Source organism: Gymnodraco acuticeps, unplaced genomic scaffold, assembly GCF_902827175.1.
Source record: "Gymnodraco acuticeps unplaced genomic scaffold, fGymAcu1.1, whole genome shotgun sequence".
Classification (NCBI taxonomy): Eukaryota; Metazoa; Chordata; class Actinopteri; order Perciformes; family Bathydraconidae; genus Gymnodraco; species Gymnodraco acuticeps.
In genome coordinates this window covers 325025-344803 of record NW_022989985.1, presented here as the reverse complement: position 1 = coordinate 344803, position 19779 = coordinate 325025, and the positions used below count along the sequence as shown (strand labels likewise).

The following is a 19779-nucleotide window of genomic DNA, read 5'->3' as shown; positions in this document are numbered from 1 at the left end:
CCATCACTGAATTGTGTCGATTTCTATCCATACGTTTTTTCAAGATATATATGAGATTTGAACCAATACTGGATGATACAGCAATGCATCTAAGTACCTTGCTATTGGCACCACATCTCCACTGCCTCCCTCGGTTCTCTCAATGTCAGAGCCATCCATGTCATTGATACCAGATGATCCCTGGGAGAACTCGACACTGCCTGCCACTCCCTCTGTGGAAGAGGTCCTACTGCTGGGGTGGCAGGCTAATACAGAGCTCCGCCGATCGACAAAGTCCCTGAGGAGGCCCTCTATTTCTTCTACCAGCAAAGGAGGAGTACCGGAAGTTAAGCAGGTGTTTATAGGAATGTGATAGACCTGGAGACCCCCCCTGGCCTCCATTTCACCAGAAAGAGACCAGCTGGAAGACTCTTCCAACTCACAGCAGATCTGCAATATAAAGCCATTATGTTTTACTTTTTGGTTTATTCTAAATGTATTTTCTTCAAAACAATAGTTAGCTTATTTGTTTTCCGTCCCAGGGTTAGGAGAAATAAAACTGTGGACGACTGTTAACTGTTCAGTAAATGAGGCTTCAACAGGCAGCTGGTAAACTAAGATTAACAGTAATAAACAAGGGGAGAAGCTTGCAAAACTCCACTTACAGTAGAAGTAACACAATCTGCCTACCAGTACCTCAAAAACGAACTATTCGAGAGAAAATAACTTGTTTGCTTTTTTGCTAGCTGTACCTCTGGTTTTGAAAAGTGAAGCCAATACAGCAAAGCCTTAACGCAGCGTCCACACGGCGGCGTGCGTTGAAGCTTGTGAGCTTGTCTGAAACTCGACCAACAACCAATCACATGAATCTCCCGCCCCGGACACACAAGCACGCGGTTTGATTGGCTAGAGCTTGTACTGGCATATGATTTGATTGGCTGACGCTTCAGCCGAAGCTTCAAAAGTTGAACATTGCTCAACCTTTGAAGCGAGCAACACGAGCAAAGCGAAGCAACGCTCCCATAATGCAGTTCTGCAAAGCGTGACGTCAACCCATTCAAAGTGAATGGGCAGAAGCGTTGAAGCTTCAACACACGCCGCCGTGTGGACGAGCCGTAAATATGCATGCTTTCTAAAATTATGCTCTAGCCAATCAAACCGCGTGCTTGTGTGTCCGGGGCGGGAGATTCATGTGATTGGTTGTTGGTCGAGTTTCAGACAAGCTCACCGGCAAGCTTCAACGCACGCCGCCGTGTGGACGCTGCTCTTTTTTTCACATTTTTGATAGTATATAAGTCTATGGGAATATTGATAGGAAATCCCACTTGATTTATTATATTATTAAACGTTGTAAACATTATATTCATTTTTTAAATGATGGTCCCATTTACAGTTAAACAATGCTAAGAAGAGTATGCTTTGGAAGTGACTACTTTTTGATGGAAAGTTTGCTACCACAGCGTTGTAATGTCTGGGGTTTTCCTGTGTTTTCATCTTACAATTTAAACGTAGACAAAAACCCACGTAAAAGTTATAGGTATAAGTCTCCTGAAAATATTTTCAGGTTGTACTATGCTCCACTTAGGGTTCCAAAAAGGATTAATTAAATTGAAAAATAAATAAAACACATTACAATGCAAATTGTAATTCCTCAACGTTATTCATAGGGGAGTGTTTATAAAAGAAGCACCATTATTCTTGACATGTGTGTGCGTGGCTATGTTGGTGGTTGTAAATGTGATTTACCTGGTTTAGGAGATCTGTGTTGTTAGAGTAGACAGCCACCTGCTGGCGGGGATGGTGAACTGTATCATTGGTGGATAGGAGACCCACCAGAGCATCATAGCCATGGCGATGGCTGAATGATTCCAGCCCGTCCACATAACCATGCCAGTCCTGGGAGATTATATAAAAAAAGACAAAAATAAGCAGAAAGAAGGGGCAAGAATCAATATCTTAAATGTGTAATTACTAGGCCAATGCAACTTTTTTTTAAATATAGTATTAATGAACTCATTATGAAAAAAAGCATCTATTACATTTTATTTGAATATTCCCAAAGTGATTAATAGACATTTTGGTTACAGCTGTATGGGAAACTTTGTCAGACCCCTGCCTTTCATTGCGCATATGATTAACACATTTTAGGAAAACTGAAATGGTTTGAAGTAAGGCTTCATCTGTAGCAATGAGAGACGAAGCTGTCAAAACGCACAGAGGGGTAGAGACACTTTGTGATTTATTGTTTTGAAATGAACTGTTTGCTCTTAAAACAGCCACCATGCACAGATTATGGTAATTCAGTGACACACACAATGATCGATGGATGGAAAGTTGCATTAATTAATTGTTTTGCTTGTCAAGGAAACTTGCTTTTTCTTTCTTTCTGAAATGATTAACAACAATCTTATGGAAACCATCATTTGAAACGCTGGGTTACACACAAAGTGATACTTTTGAAAACATATTTGCTTGATTAATCTAGATTTGTTGTACAACTGTTTGTTTTGTAAAGTTGTCAAAATTGTTTTTGTGCTTATTTAAGTAGAACTTTTAAACAAAAGAGATACTGTCGTTTTAGTAAAGCTAATAGAGGCAAAAACATTACATTAATGTGTGAGTTTTTATCATTTTGCTTAACGTGTCTAAATAGAATGATTCAGCCTGACTTTAAAAGTTTGTATTCTTTTCTGTGTGCTGTATCTTACAGTGTATGTGGTCCTTCTCTCTGCTTGAATGTGTGTATGTGTGTGTTTGGGTCCAGTGAAAGTGATTGATGATCGCTGCAGGCACTGTATCTGCCCAGGCTGTGTCAATATTAACCTGTGAGGATGAGGGGGCTACAATACTCCTCCCTCAGTTCCTCCCTCCATCCCTTCATCCTTTTCCCTCTTCACAATATGGCTGCTGTCAGACTAAGGCCCATCAATCCTAACACACACACAACTGTCACTTCACTGACACTGCCATTTCTCAACACTGATATCCTGATGAGTGCAATGACGCTTCCCAAGATTTGTTAAAACACACATATTCACTCACATAAGTACAAACACACAAGCAAATGCACATGTAACCCTGACACATGCAGATACACACATGAATCCGCCTGCAGTCGTCTACTGTAATCTCAGTGTATGAACAAATATGTACCATTACGTACACATATGAGCGCTGGTAAAGCCATAAAGCCTTCATGATTTGCAATACAACAAAGCAATGCTCAAATTATGCTGATATTCTAAAGCTACTACCCAACTGTGTGCATATGCACACCAAACTGCACAACACATTCTCACACACACACAGGCAGGGAAATAGTCAGAAAGCGAGCAGAGTGCAAATCTCTGAGATAACACGCAGAGCGACAGTCTGTCTGCCATTTGGCTCTTAACTTAGTAAATTACTACTCATATTGCCTGCCCCTCCTCTTTCACCCTCTTTCTGCCACCCCCAGATACACAGATTGCTTTTTCTTATAAATTACCAACATGTTAGCAATAAAAATCCACTTGCTAACTGTCTCCAAGAACCTTAGGATCCGGACAAAGAAACCTGTTTATCATTTGTTGAGCTTTTAGTAAGCTGAGATATCAAAACCCAACAGTTTCCTTTTAAACTCTTAATTTTCAGAAACGTCCTTTTTTATTTAAAAGCTAATTTTTCTGTAAAATGTTCAACATCAATAACAGTAAAGCGAAAAACACCTAAAATAAATGTTGCAATAGCAATACTAAAGAAAAGAAAACGTGCAACATAACAATAAGATATGTAAGGGAAAATACCACGTAAAACCCTGAAAACCCTTAAGCAATATCTCTACAGTAGGTTTCAAAATATTTCTTAACAAACACAATGAAAGGAAAGATAATCTGTTGTGATGATGGTGATAGTGCAACATAAGCTAACCAGATCTTTATGGCCTCTGATGAGTGAATCAGCAGAAGAACATTGACCCAATGAATGACAGATAAATCCAACTTTGGACTTTGTGGAATCAGTCACTCACCAATGTCAATGGTCAAAACAGTCAGAACAGAATTATTCTACCTTTAACTGAACTTTGGGTGTATCTATTTTCTAATAGCATAATTTCCTTTATCTTATATTTTTCTTTAACCAAATCCTTACAGTTAATTTGATTCGTTTCCCCCCTCACCCGTGTCTCTTGATTCCTTCACACTTAGCCCTTATATTCATTTCATTTAATTTCAAACCTTTATTTAGACAGATAGGTCCCTTGAGATCACGGATCTCTTTTACAAGGGAGACCTGCATCAATTTAGTTCCACATGAAACATAAAAACAACAATATTACTTTATTTCACATATTTTGCTCACACCAACACGTGTGCACACACAAACAAACACAAACATATACAAACAGACGCACACACACACACACACACGCACACACACACACACACACACACACACACACACACACACACACACACACACACACACACACACACACACACACACACACACACACACACACACACACACAGACACACACACACACACACACACACACACATCCCTCCCTTTCTCTTGGTTGTCTTTGCTCCACAGGTAGCAAGTCTTTAGCGGCTGCTTGCAGTTCTCCCAACCTGCCATCATTATGCACAATAGCCTTAGGTACAAAACTCAGGCCTCATAACTCACGCCCCGCGCGAGTAAATTCCCGTGCAAACACAGTCAAAGCAAAAACACATTTCCTGCTGTCGCCAACATCTCCGGCAAAGAATTAATCAAGCGTTCATCCATTTAGGCTCTTTGCATACCCTTTCCGTCAGAACACAGAACGCTAAGAGACTTGCGAGTTCTTCTCAGGCGATCGTTTCGCCACCCTGATGAATCCATCAAGCGAGGTTTGATTTATACATCTGTCTGTGATCACAGCGGTACAGCTACAGCAAATGGGGTGGCAAGGAGCGAGCTGACACCACCCTGCTCAAATACACACATGCAAATGCACGCACACACGTGCAACATATACTACTTGCCACACACACACACACACACACACACACACACACACACACACACACACACACACACACACACGCATGTGCCTACAAACCAACAGTCAAACGCTCTCGTGCACACACACGCGTACACAAGAGTATTACTGCTTATGAAGTTTTTGGAGAGACAGAGGGAGAAGGGGAGGGGGGTAAAAGTTTGCAGAGAAAGGAGCCCAAATGTCTTTCTGTCTGCCTTTCTCATATGGGCCTTCTCCGCATGCTTCATTCGCTCAGCTCTAAGTGCAGGGATTTTGGGGCCAAGATGCAAGCACTGAGTCTATAAATGTTTTGTTTTATTTATTTGTTTGCCCTCATAGCCCAAGGAAGCCACAGGGGGAGAATGAAATGTGGGAAGAGAAAGAATGAGAGGTTGCGGAGGAGATGATTAGGAAACAACATCAGCGCAAGTTATTTTTTGTTTAAATTAAGCTACAGAATGAACGACTTGTAAAGTGGTTTTCCAAACTTGTTCAAATATGTATATGATTTTTTCATAACTTTATGTCTGTTACAGTCAACAGTGAAACAGAGAAAAGTGATTAATCTTTGGTTACATTATTCTCAATGTATTCCCATATTAAGATATAGAATACTACACATATATATTAAATGTGTATATTATGTGTTTTATTGTGTTCATGGAATTAGCTCATCTCAGACTACAGTCCATAGGATGTCATGTTTATGTAGATTTAGAATAGGAATACAATACAGTGGCTAAATCAGGACACTCACCAAAGACAGTCACTGAAGAGCCAGAATAAAGAGAACCAGGAAGTCAGAGAGGAATAGAAAAATAGAGGGGTGGAGGCACGGACCCCCCTGACTTCCTGGTCTTCAATCTTAGTCCCTGGGAGGCCCACCCTGCACCTGCTGTCTCCTACTGCCTCTCATCAGAAAGGCATTTACAGAGTGCTGTGGCTGCGGGCCCCTTCATTAGTGAGCATAATTATTTGTGCAAGTGGCGTAGGGCAAAACTGGCCCCGCATAAACAAACAGAAGGGCCGGAGGACTGTGAGCAAACAAGACATTAGAGACAATCAACGTTTCCGTTGAAACCTAAAGCATACTTCAGATGGAGAGATGGACACACAAACACACACACACACACACACACACACACACACACACACACACACACACGGTCACAGAAAGAATAGAAAAAGCACATCAACAACATAAAACATAAATGGAAGAATACAAATCCACAGTAATGTCTTAAGTCATAGATGCATTATCCTATAAGCAGATGTGTTTAACCTTCGACAATAAAAAACGTAAAACACAATTATTCAGATGTCAGGTTTGAACATTGGATTAGCCTAATCCTTGTATTGACAGCTCATACAAAAATAACAAAGTTTAACTACTTTCTCATCGCTCTTCCTGTTCAATCTTTAAAAGTGCAAATAGATTTTAAAAGAGAGAAAGCAAAGAACATCAAAACATATTCTTTAACTAAATGACCATGTTAACATGCAAAAAACACATCATTCACATATTCATGAGTTTGTGTGTGGGTGTGTTTGTGTGTGTGTGTGGGCTCCTGTCCTTCCCACAGTTCATCAACTCCACAGCATGATAACTATTTATCCGACCAATGTTTCATCTGCCAGCGCTAATTACTGAGCCATGACAACCTCTGATACACAAACACACACTCGCTGGCATGAACATGTGAATAATGTGTTTTGAGTGTGTTTATTCATTTGAGCTCCATGTAAGTCTTTTTTTAAAACATTAGAAGAAGAGATTTGAAACTCCTCTGTTACCTTGAGTCAATCTAGCTATTGGCTGTCATGTCTCCCACATCCACAGGTGCTGCTGCACAAACACTGTGTGCCCTTGAGCAAGGGTCTTGACCCCTATTGGCTCATGCGGTGAATCTTCCATAGCTGATACAGTGCTGCTACCAGCCTGTTAGACAATATAACAAACACTGTACACAGGGACAAATGGTTGACCCTAATAAAATAGCTTGACCACATACAAGTTCACACCCCTCTGTGTGGGCAGAAGCAACAGCAAATATTGACACTTAAATAATGCATTAGACACACTACATGTCTTTCACAACACGAGAAACAGCCACGCAAAAATAATGTAAAACTAGGACATTACTAGAAATGACTAGCTGCTGATAATTTTTTATTCTGTATAAAAACAATTTCATTTTTTCTAGAAATACTTTCAAATCTGCTCAATAAATCAAATGACTAACCTACAGTATGTATTTGCTGGTATTCTCCAAATGTATACAGATTATGCAATATTTATTGGATCTATGAGCACTACAAATTAGACCTAAAGTTTGAACTCCATAATGGTTATGGTACTTATTTATTTACTAAGTTATCAAATATCAGCTCAGTCTCTTGGTCATTGCCACTAAATAGTTTGTGAGGCAACATTAGAAATAAAAGGTCTGGGCTCCTATGACACAACATTTAAATCACAGTTTTGTTCTTATATGCCGAAATAATAATAATTAAAAAGGTCAGACAAACAAGCAAATGCTCTTAGCTGACAACTAGAAAAGTCTTATTTTTGTGGTACAGACTGAGAATTGGTAAACTAAAGCAACATTATTTACAATATGCAATGAAGCAAAGCTGACAAGGTTGCATTGCAAATGTATTACTTACGGCTTTCACAGCTTTATACACTCCACTCAATTATGCAATGTGACACCTTCAATACAACTATGCTTATACTGAATTACAAAAAGCATTTTCTCATGATAGTTCTTGAGCAGTATTTTGTGCCGTTGTAGCAAAACATGAAAATATTGTTTGAGGAACGGAAATATTTGCCTTTACGGCTTCAAATGTAGCGCACATTGATGAGCAGATACAAATGACACACAGAAACATCCAGACAGGCGCTGTGCTTCTAAAAGAATGAAACTCCATTCATTTCCACTTTTCTCTTCCATAATAAAGGAGCACACAGACTGACTAATGTATGTTTGTACAGTATACAAAAATACATTAGTCAGTCTATACGATGTGTCCTTGTCGTTGCACCAAACTGAAGCTTTTTCTTCCTCTAACTAGGCAATCACAGACACATTTTTTCAAACCCGAAATCCAACACTGTCCTCTTTAACGGCGATCAAACACACACACAGACAAAAAACACACGTTGACAAACACATAACACATAAACCATTAAAGACTAATTGAATCTAATTTATTTAGTTTTCTGGAAAGAATCATTTAAGGCAGAACTTCCCTAAGCCCCCTCAATAAATGACACTCATACCGTTTTACTCTCTTTTCAAACACAATTAAAAAATAATATATAAATATATACACACTGCAAATGACATGCATATAAGGAGTTCATTTTTGAGCCCGATCTCAGGTCATTAGTAACCCACCATGACGCTGTGGAGTTGGAGGGTCCGCTGGCGACACACAGGCCCCTGGCCATTTATTCTATATTAAGTCTCTAATGGGCCCTCTCTCACACACACTCCCTCTCCCTCTCTTCCTCCCTCTCTCTCCTGACACACAGCATGCAGGCACAGCACTGGTAAAATATGCACAGAGAGTCCAGTGCTCACACACAGACAAAGCCATTCAAATGAATGGTTATTTATTCGCTAAACGAGGATCTGGGTGTTTAATGTTCCTTGGACGTTAGGTAGTTTTCTGGGGGAGGCAGAGCCATACCCCTACGGCTACAGACATCATTTATTTTACACATAGCCTAATACCGCACGCTAGGCAGCCGCTGAGAAAAAATGGGCTTTGGAAGTGAAAAGGAGATATAAAAGAAATAATGAATGATTTTTTGGGGGGTGTAGTGTTGGTGATGGGAGGGGGGTGAACACATTAGAAGTTACAGCAGGGAGAAAAGCAAGGGGCTTACAGGGCTTAAAGCACCCTCTGTGTGTTTGTGTGTGTGTGTGTGTGTGTGTGTGTGTGTGTGTGTGTGTGTGTGTGTGTGTGTGTGTGTGTGTGTGTGTGTGTGTGTGTGTGTGTGTGTGTGTGTGTGTGTGCGTGTGTGTGTGTGTGTGTGTGTGTCTGTGTGAATGCAAATATGAAGAGGAAGAACAATAGAACAACAGAGATAGAAAGAGAAAAGTGAACATAATCATCCTACTATTGTGTATTAAAATATGTGTGTTTCAGTGTGCATGTGTGTTTGTGTGTGCGTGCGTGTGTGTGTGTGTGTGTGTGTGTGTGTGTGTGTTGGACTCTAGTATATCAGTGGGGAGCCAGGTGATACCTGGTTGTGTGTGAGGCTCAGGATGCATCTGCATCTCATCCAAATGCAGAACATCATTACATCAGAGGGGCTCCTCTACATGCATAACAATACTTCCCAAAAATGCAACAGCGCTAGAGTGATGTATCCAAAACAAAAAGCCATCAAAAGTAACTTCTTTTTTTTTAAGGAGACATTGTCTATTCATTTATACATTACTTTTGGCAACATGTCTACATGTTTCTCACACTTCTCTGTTTCAAAAGACTATGCAAGTTATCATGTTTTAAAAACAACGAACAGAGGGAAGTGGACTACATTATATCCAACTTTAATCACCATGATATATTAAAAAGAACCAGTCAGGGTAATGAGGCCATTAATGTAAGTAATAAGGGTGTTAATTAGCAAATATTTATATGTCTGCACACAAGCCTATTATCACATAAGATATATACTTAGAAGAGTCTCCATGTAATCATGGCGTGAAATGGACACATTTGAAATGTATTTAATGGAGTTGTAAATTGTCTTTAAATGTTATTGACATGAAATGGTTATTTAAACTAATACTCTCGCAGTTAACATGTTCGACTGAGCTTCAGATAACTTCATCTTTATTGGGATTTCTGTCTTGCAGAGCAGGGTTCATTATTCCCTTAATTAAAGGAGGCCATTATTGAACTACCCTCAAAATTCCAATATTAAGAACGATTTTTACCATGCTTCAAAAGAAAGATTATCCATAATATTGTTTGTTGATTGGTTTGTATTAATGTTTTGATTTGACAAACGGTAAAGTAATTGGAATCCAACATTTTTTCAGTTTTACAATAAAAACGTACCTCCTTATCTGTAGTCACTGAAGTGAGTGCTATGGTCATCTCTCCATCAGAAAACTCCTTCAGCTCCAGAGTCAGCAGATGCTCCAAGTCTACATCCAGTCAGCACACAAACAGACTGACAGTTATATAAAACACACACAAAAAATACAAAACAAGTTCACAACACAACACCTTTTTAAACTGGCGTATTCTATTTCTTAATCTCTGCTAAACTGATTGTTGTTTTTAAGTCTCTGTTTTTTTTTAAGTCTCTGTTATTTAAGTATTTTTTTTTTAAGTCTTGTATTACTGTGTGCTCTTCTTTGTTGATTGTTTTTAATTATGCTCTGTAAGGTGTCCTTGAGAGCTTTGAAAGGCGCCCATAAATAAAATGCATTATTATTATTAGTATTACAACAGACAGAAAGAAACACAAGCATGAATGCCCTCTCCAGATGTGAGAAGTAATTGAAAGGTTTTTGAAATACTTGGAAAATGTGCCATCGAGCTAAATGTTACGATTAGATAGATAGATAGATGAATAGATTATCCCACATTTTCAACATTTTGGATAATAATGAACTTGCAATCAAATGCAGGACAGTTGGCATTACAAGTGAATGGGGCCATAATTAGTTTAATGCTTATTATGACAACTCAAAATATCTGCTGTAAAAAAAGCTCTTTAATAAATATTTAAAAGGTGTTTTAAAAAGGCCTATCCTTCACCTGTTGACCTATGATGACAAGGATGATAGAGAACTTTACCATTTTTATTTTTAATTATTGAGTTGCATGAAGGACTGCAAATCACAAGTTAAGACAGTCCCAAAATGCAAGAGAGATCAGTTGCAAGCCCCATCTCTCTTTCTTCTATGTATAACTCTTCTGTTACAATTAAAGCCTAAATAGCTCTGTGTGTTCAAATATGCACCTTGCAGCTTTGCCACATCATGTTGAGTGGCAGTGACATCACTCCATTGCTCCCAGGATCTCATGAGCTCCTCTAGTTGAGCTGAACGACGGCCGTGTTTGATCCACAAAGCTTCACTTTGCAGCTGTAAGGCCTCTGTAGACACACACACAAACACACAAACAAATTTGGGTGAGTCCAGGATGACTTCATGTATATTAAATCATGGCTCAATAACAGCGTGAGTGATGATGATCAATAGAAGTTATCGGGTTCATGATGCATTTCTGCCTTTCAGAAACTTGTCTGAACTTCTACTGTAAGGCAACTTACCAGCACTTTTATGTTGATGTTCAAGAGATTGGTAAAAGCAAATCCTTGATTGATAATACTGAATCGATAAAAGTCATGGATTACTGAATGCCCTTTTAACCTTTTGTACAGGATTTAATAAACGATGACAGATTGACAATGTAATCTTTCAACCACACTCAAGCCATCGTGACCAGGGAGAAAACTTCTGACCAAAATGTGTCATCTCAAAACTCCAAGGAAAGGTTGTTCTTGTACTGTATGTGCACAGGGCTATCACTGAGGTGCTACACTAGTAAGTATTAGTATTCTGCATTTTATGAATGGCAACAACAATCTTTTTGGAATATTTCTTTGTACTATTTCTGGTTTAAAATATGTTGTGCTTTGCATGCTACATATACATATTGCATGCTACATATTTCCAATTGGTCTTAATCCTTTTAATCAAGACAAATTCAAAATATGCAGTTTATAGAAAAAGCTGCAGTACAATTATACATTAACATTTACTGTACTATTAAGAGAATGAAAAAAGTATAAAGAAAGTTGCTTGTTAACCGTCAGTTCTATTTATGAACCAATAAAAACTATTACATGTCCCTCTGGTAACATCTTTCTTAAGAAGACGTTTATAAGAATCAGGAATACAGCTGGTCCACTGCCTCTTTAGGAATCAATGAGCCTGTGTCCAAAGAGCTCTCAGAGAGAAATACAAGAACTAAACTACACACATAACTCTATCTGTTTCCCTGAGCTTAACCTAGCTCTTTTCCCTTCCCTTTATCCACCTTAGCCTGTCCATCTAAATAATCGTGATATCCGGCAGAGAAGAGAAGCAGCAGAGCGTTATTGAACAAGGATCAGTCATGTCTCCTGACCGACCTTTACACAGCTGCTTAACACTGACAACGTGAGTACATGCTTGGCAGGCTGTAACTGACTTAACAACACACACACACACACACACACACACACACACACACACACACACACACACACACACACACACACACACACACACACACACACACACACACACACACACACACACACACACACACACACACACACACACACACACACACACACACACACACACACACACACACACACACACACACACACACACACACACACACACACACACACACACACACACACACACACACACACACACACACCAAAAGGTACTACCCTGTCTCTGTTCTGCCAAATCACTCACAAGTATTTGAAAGCAGCTCTAACTGGTTAAACTAATATGATACGATGCAGTAAACTAGTACCTATATTGTTACTTGTTAATATCATTGTACCCAAGCCCACACAGAGACACTCTATGTACTATGTTGCAAGACTCTCATACGTTGTTCTCACCTCCTCTCTTTCTACAGTTTTTTAATTGGCTTTCTATTCGTTTCAAACATTCATTGATTTCTCTTTGATTTCCTGCAACAACTTTTCTTTCTTAAGTGTAAGAAATGTGACTGCCTGATAAAATAGAAACAACGCAACAGACACTAACCTGAATAAAAAAAGAGTCACATTACGGGACTGTGTCTTTGGGCACTCTTCCTTACTCACACTCACCACCCCTCATCTCTCTCTTTCTCCATCTCTCCTGGTGGGTGTTAAGCGAGTCATGTCAGGGGATTTGTGTGTGTCCTCCTTCATCGCCCCATTACTCCCCCTGGGGGGCGCCTGCGCCTCCCTCACCTCCGAGAGTCTCCCCCAGCGCTGCTCCGATGTGCTCTGATGCCTCTTGAAGAATCTCCCCGGCGACTGTCGACACCGCGGACGATGCCCGATCATCCCCTGCGTCCTGCTGCCCGCCATGATGGACCACTCGCAGGATGCTGGACTCCAAGGTGTGGTACTCAGAGCTGGAAGAGTGAGAACATGGGGGTGAAGGGGATGTGCATGGCTGCAGGGGAAGGAGCCATGATTGTGAGGCATTTGCATAAATAAAACTCCCCTTTGGGTCATGAGTGATGAACACACGCAGGTCTGAAATGCACTCCAAACACATTCTCCGTTTTATTTTTCCATCAACAAATACAGTCTTCTGAGCCAGAACCCCCTATGTCCGGATATGTTTGTGAGCTAAATGGGTATGTATGTGTGTGTGTGTGTGTGTGTGTGTGTGTGTGTGTGTGTGTGTGTGTGTGTGTGTGTGTGTGTGTGTGTGTGTGTGTGTGTGTGTGTATCAATAAGTGTTGCTCCATTGATACATAAACCTCATTTTAATTCACTAAACCCTCTTTCAGGTAAGATTTTAACGACTCCCCGAGAGTCTCATCTTTAAAGCAGTTAAAGATCAGTTGAAGTAAAACCGACCTGGTGTGTGTGTTTTGACGCAATGTGTGTGCATATATAAATGTGTGTTTACCTATCTAGCAGTCCATCTCGCAGCAGTGTGAGTGAGAGTTTTCCGGTGTGATGGAGCTTTACGAGGTCTACATCCTCCCTCCACACCAGCGAGCTCTGAGAGATTTTCACCCTCCGCAGATACCTCACCGTCTCCTCGGGCAACGCAGCGTCACAGTGCGGGCGACACAGCACCGGCACACACACCCCACCTGATGTTTCCTTCTGGAACACACAGACACACAGAGAAAATCCAGCTAAATGTACAAATGAAAAAAATAAACATATTAGAATCCGATTACCAACTAAATTAAGCAATTTTTAAGTTTGATTTTATAAAATAAACATTTTAAATGTAAGTTCAGTATGTTATGAGAGCACGAAAAAGTGTTAAAATCTGAATAATTTGGTCAATATTTTACAACATTGATTGAATAGTTTTCAAAAAATTGTATCTTAATATTTAAGATTCCTAAAACCTAAACTAAGTTGTTGTACTATAACAAAGTGTATGTTTCTATATGGCAAACAAAGGCAAGTGAATCAAAGTAAGGAGCATTTAAGTGGGACAGATTGATCTCTCTCTCTCTCTTGAAACCAAACTGAAAGCCATTTTTGTAGTTAATGAATTTAGTTTGATATCTGACTGATTTGTGGGCATTTTCTGCCATGGTGCCACTCCACAATTTAAGCATATTTTTATATTTGCCAAAGCAACACTCAGGGTTATCTGTTTTATTATTGTAACATTGTGATAAACCATAACAATCTTGCTAGTTCTCAAATGATTCAGATGAAGTTTTGGGTCGAGCCAAAGTGCTGTACATGCAAATAAAATACACATTACTGCAATCGCAAACAGAAGACAATAAATTACAACAGAAAATATAAAAATCAAACACAGGGAAATGTCATGAGTCGTGCTCCGCTCTGACTAGAAGGCCAGGGAGTAGAAGTGAATTTTTAGTGTTGATTTAAAAACCTCTAGGGTGTGGGCCGACCTCACATGGAGGGGCAGAGTGTTCCAGAGCCTATAGGGCCAGCTGCTGCGAAGGCTCGGTGACCTTGGGTTTTGAGCCTGGTCTTGGGCACTATCAGCAACAGCTGGTCAGCAGACCTTAAAGCTCTGGCTGGGGTGTAGCGATGGAGGAGTTCTGATGAGTTTGATTTGTTATATAAATAGGGGGCCTACAAAACCTCAGCCCCAGGGCCTGATGGCAGGTTAAGGCGGGCTTGGCTGCAGGTGCATGACTACATCCGAGAGAGAAGAGAGGGATACAGGCTCAAAGTGGTAGAGGACAGCAGGGCACAGAAAAGGAGCAAGATCTGGGGTAGCTAGTGTGGGCTAGCCTAAGAGCAGATACTTTTTCAATAAAAAATGTAAGCTGTTTTTGGAGATTAACAGAGAACATGGAGTTTATCATTTTTCCATTTTCTCTCTGCACACCTGCAAGCGCGTCTGAGAGCACGAGTAGTCATTGAGCCACGGCTCTGAGAGAACTTTGGTGCGTCTAAGCGTAAAAGGAGCACCATAATTCAATATTAGTGTACATGTCGAGTCAAACATGGAGATCAGCTCATCCGCACTAAGAGCTAGGGATGGCTATCGTTAAGGTTTTAACGGTACTACTACTTTTATCAATACCGCTTATCGGTCCGGTCTTTTAACGGTACTCTTATCGGTTCTTTTGGAGAAAAAAACAAGGTAAACTAACTTAACAAATTGGGAACAAAACTAACATTGCTTTTTATTTAAATTAAATAGGCCTACATAATATTTCACATCAAAAGAAACAACAACGTTTTAACAAATCATATTAAATAATCTGATGACAGAACTGTAAACAGAATAGCTGAAACTTTAACAAACTAAATAACTCAGTTACCTCTAATCATTAACCCATGTTTGTATAATGGAGTTAACTCCGTGTGTTGCTGCTAGCATATAACACCAACACATCCTCACTCCCAGGTCGGCCTATGTTGACGTTATGTCAAGTTCCCTGTCGGCTTTTTCCAACGCAAGGGGGGGGCCTTAGCGTCCATTTTCAACGCAAGGGGGGGCCCCTTAGCGTCCATTTTCAGCTTTCCGGGATGTCCATATGCTTCTATAGACGCTCATGGAAGCACGGCATTCGTTTGTGTCGGCTGCCCTTAAAGGCAATGTGAGCGTCCATTCTCATTGGATAACGGAGAATTGTACACCCGGAAGTAAGTATTCCCCTTACTGTCGATTGATTTTACAGTGATATCTGCACTACTCATCGACTAAAAAACACCAGATTATCCTTGTTAATTACACAACATTGATTGGTTTAAATTATGTGCAATGCTTTTGTATTTTTCCCCTTCGATTCGGAGAAACAAATGTTTTTTCTGAGTAAAGGATGGCAGAAGACACTACACTACCCAGAATCCCCAGCTATCGTTTGGACTACACCATGTGCTCTGTTTGACAAACCCCGTGATAGTCCTCAAGCTCTGTGATTGGAGAGTGTGCTCCGAGGGTTACGCCGAGCCTCGAACAGCACTTGAAATGGGATGGAACCACGCAGACTGTCCAAAACTGGATTTGAACGGGTCCACAGCGTCCCCCCCTCCCCCACCCTGTCCCCAGAACTACAAATGCTGGCTATTCTGTTTCGCAACATGTTCTGTATCTATGGCACGTCTCTACTGGGAGTTGTAGTTTTAAAAGACGTTTTCGTATTTCCCATAATAAGAAGTTGCCAGTATTAAACTGTGTACATCCCTGGAGGTTTAGGGGATAGGAAACACTCACATTTAAAACATATAATTAATAAATGGGTGAAAATTGCTTGTGCCCATAATGGGCAGCATTAATATATATATACACACATGCCAGCTAAGGTCAGAAGAGCTTTATTTAACAGCTGGTCTTATGTTTGTGACCCCTGTTGTTAATTGATAACATTACATTACATTACATTCATTGATAAGCCTGAAACATGCACTTGTTAAGGTTCAGAGGCACATTTTGCAAATATGGCAGTATAGCCATCGATCAGCTTAAGATAAGATATACTTTATTGATCTCAAGTTGGAACATTTGCGTTACATCAGCATGTGTAACAGTTAAATATGCAGTGGTGTTTATTTGTAAATAATTTAGTATAATCACACAAATTCTGTGTTTTATATTCAACAATTCTGTGTTCTTTATTTATTGATTGTTCAATACCTGACAAGGTCGGAGATGAAATATCTACATACATCTTATAAGAGTATAATACATTATGTATAATATCAGTTAAAATAAGTGCTTCAACATAGTTAACATTGCTGGAGGTACGCACAAATATTGATAGATGTCTTGTAATGCACTATTGAGGAACCTGCGACCCAAGTTTTTCATTCAATGCATAACTACACCATAGTTGTGTAGGCCTATATGATATGTCAATAAACCTTAGAAAATCTTGAAATCTTGAAAGGGATGTGCAAAATAGTCATTATATACAGTCTTTAATGGACTATTAATAGAGAATAACGAGTAATTAATATACTTTATAGGGATCCTATTAATATCGAATGATAAAAATTATGAGATTCAATAACATGCTTTAACCACTAGGTTTATATCACCCTTTATATCAGCTGTGCACCTTTATGGTGTAAATACAGCCTATCTACCAATTGGATCAAATATAAAAGTCAGCCGAATTAGTGTTGATACTGCAAGGAGACGTATTGTGTGAAAAGAAATGTAAGATGTTGTTTAATGGCTGATATATTTATGATCCACGTCACGTTTTCAGTTCCTCATGTTTGTCTAGAAGTCTTCTCATCAGGGCTCTATAAATACAGAACTACGGCAGATATGTAATATTTAATGCAGCCGAACCGTGTATTACAATGCCGTTATGTGATGACTTCCAAAGAGAAAAGCAAGCACACTCGGAATAAAGTATTATTTTATTTTTTTAAAATGTTTTCGGTCTGTTTCCGTTATTTGTTCATGACGATGTGCTGTGAGATGTGATACTGGAATTGCACAGGGGAAAAATAACGTAGGCTATCTTTAGATGCGGATTTTGTTAAACTAATATGTTTTCGCTGTGGACCAACACTATACATTGACGGGGAAGGGGGTAGCAATAAAGATAACACCATTAAACAGTTAAACAACATAACAGAAATAATATCGATAGCAGCGTCCCTAGCAACCACCTTGGTAACAATGAAAACGTTATGGACGCAATTTCCTGAAGTAATCTTCGTAATAACTAGCAAACTAAAGATCATGTACATCCACTGCACACATAATCTGAAATAACAACTCATATTTCTCGCATCAAATGACATCAAAACGCATTCTAATGGCCAAACTAACTTTAAAATAGGCATTTTCCATCGAGAATAAAACGAAGTTCGGCTCGGCCATGTTTTTTTTTTCTTCAGGGAGAAATTTGAAGATCACGTGACGTCAAACAGAGCACATGGTGTAGTCCAAACGATAGCTGGGGATTCTGGGTAGTGTAGTGTCTTCTGCCATCCTTTACTCCGAAAACATATTTGTTTCTCCGAATCGAAGGGGAAAAATACAAAAGCATTGCACACAATTTAAACCAATCAATGTTGTGTAATTAACAAGGATAATCTGGTGTTTTTTAGTCGATGAGTAGTGCAGATATCACTGTAAAATCAATCGACAGTAAGGGGAATACTTACTTCCGGGTGTACAATTCTCCGTTATCCAATGAGAATGGACGCTCATATTGCCTTTAAGGGCAGCCGACACAAACGAATGCCGTGCTTCCATGAGCGTCTATAGAAGCATATGGACATCCCGGAAAGCTGAAAATGGACGCTAAGGGGCCCCCCCTTGCGTTGAAAATGGACGCTAAGGCCCCCCCCCCCTTGCGTTGGAAAAAGCCGACAGGGAACTTGACATAACGTCAACATAGGCCGACCTGGGAGTGAGGATGTGTTGATAACACCTGACGTGGAACCGTTACTCGTGGATGGGGCTACAGAGCTACTAGAAAGACAGTCGAACCCGGTGCATTTCTCCGTCTGAATGTGGTGCACTTTTGCTAAATGTTTAGACAAACTGCTCGTGTTACCGCCGTTACATGCTAAACTCTTATTGCACTTTAGGCAACGAGCATTGTCCACATCGAGACGGGTAAAGTTTAACCACACCTCGGAGCGCGTTCTCTCCACCATCTCCTCCGTGTGTGTGTGTGTGTGTGTGTGTGTGTGTGTGTGCGCGCGTGTGTGTATGTGTGTGTGTGTGTGTGTGTGTGCGTGCGTGCATGTGTGCGTGTGTGTGCGTGTTGCTGCATGTAGCAGCTGCGTGTGTGTAAACTGCGTGTGTGTAAACTGCCCCGCCCCCTCGCACACAGACGGGAGAGAGATCGAAAATACTAAAGATAATCATAGACGCATTTTGCAGTCTTTTGCGTATTAGAAACGGAGTTGGCGACACTAAAACTGCAATATAATGTTGATGTAGCAATAATAAATACGACATATATTTGTTACATGTCTCCAGTAGGTACCGATAAAAAAGACCGCTAACGTCGGAGCTTAACGGTACCACGGTCTTTAATAATTCAGCCCCGGGGCCCGTTTAATACCGGGGCTCGGTACCCATCCCTACTAAGAGCACAGTTCACCTCTAATTTACAGATCAGGGAAGCATTAAAAACATCAGAAAACTGTGAGGCAGTCAAGGAGTTAATCGAACACAGACGATGCGCAGGGGCACGTGATACGACTCCTGCGGAAGGGATCGAAGTTGTAAACAGAACCGGTAAATGGTCTGAGATACGCGTTGCTGCACATATTTCATCCACAGAGACAGAGAGTCCAAACGATAATACTAAATCTAAAGTGTGTCCTTTTTCGTGTGTTGGCCAGCCACGGACTGAATGAGACCAAAAGAATCAAGGAGATTTAAAAAGCTCAACTATACAGGAAACAATAACACAAATCATACAACAAGGCATGAGTACAATTTTGTTTGCAAATTTGATAACATACTCCATTCAAACAATGGAGTATGCATTTTAAATATGGAAAATGGAGGCGCTGCTCACAGTTGCAATACAACTCAAATACATTAAGGATGAAACAGTTCCACTCAGATCCAGGAAAAATAGAATAAGTGTAA

The 19779-nt window shown here is 40.0% G+C and overlaps 1 protein-coding gene across 9 annotated transcripts in view; it reads right to left on the bottom strand.

Moving 5' to 3' along the window:
• LOC117543953 overlaps positions 1–19779 on the bottom strand; it is a 47169-nt gene that overhangs the window by 14691 nt on the left and 12699 nt on the right. For 7 of the 9 annotated variants that reach the window (XM_034212636.1, XM_034212638.1, XM_034212639.1 and 4 more), the window contains exons 3-8: positions 13663–13865; positions 12990–13156; positions 10983–11117; positions 10070–10158; positions 1726–1875; positions 98–429 (exon numbers count right to left, since the gene is read on the bottom strand). In XM_034212636.1, coding sequence (XP_034068527.1) covers positions 98–429; positions 1726–1875; positions 10070–10158; positions 10983–11117; positions 12990–13156; positions 13663–13865 — 1076 coding nt within the window. Of the gene's footprint in view, positions 1–97; positions 430–1725; positions 1876–4766; positions 4820–10069; positions 10159–10982; positions 11118–12863; positions 12934–12989; positions 13157–13662; positions 13866–19779 lie in introns of those variants that run through there. The other 2 variants (XM_034212643.1, XM_034212644.1) reach the window with 2 other exon arrangements.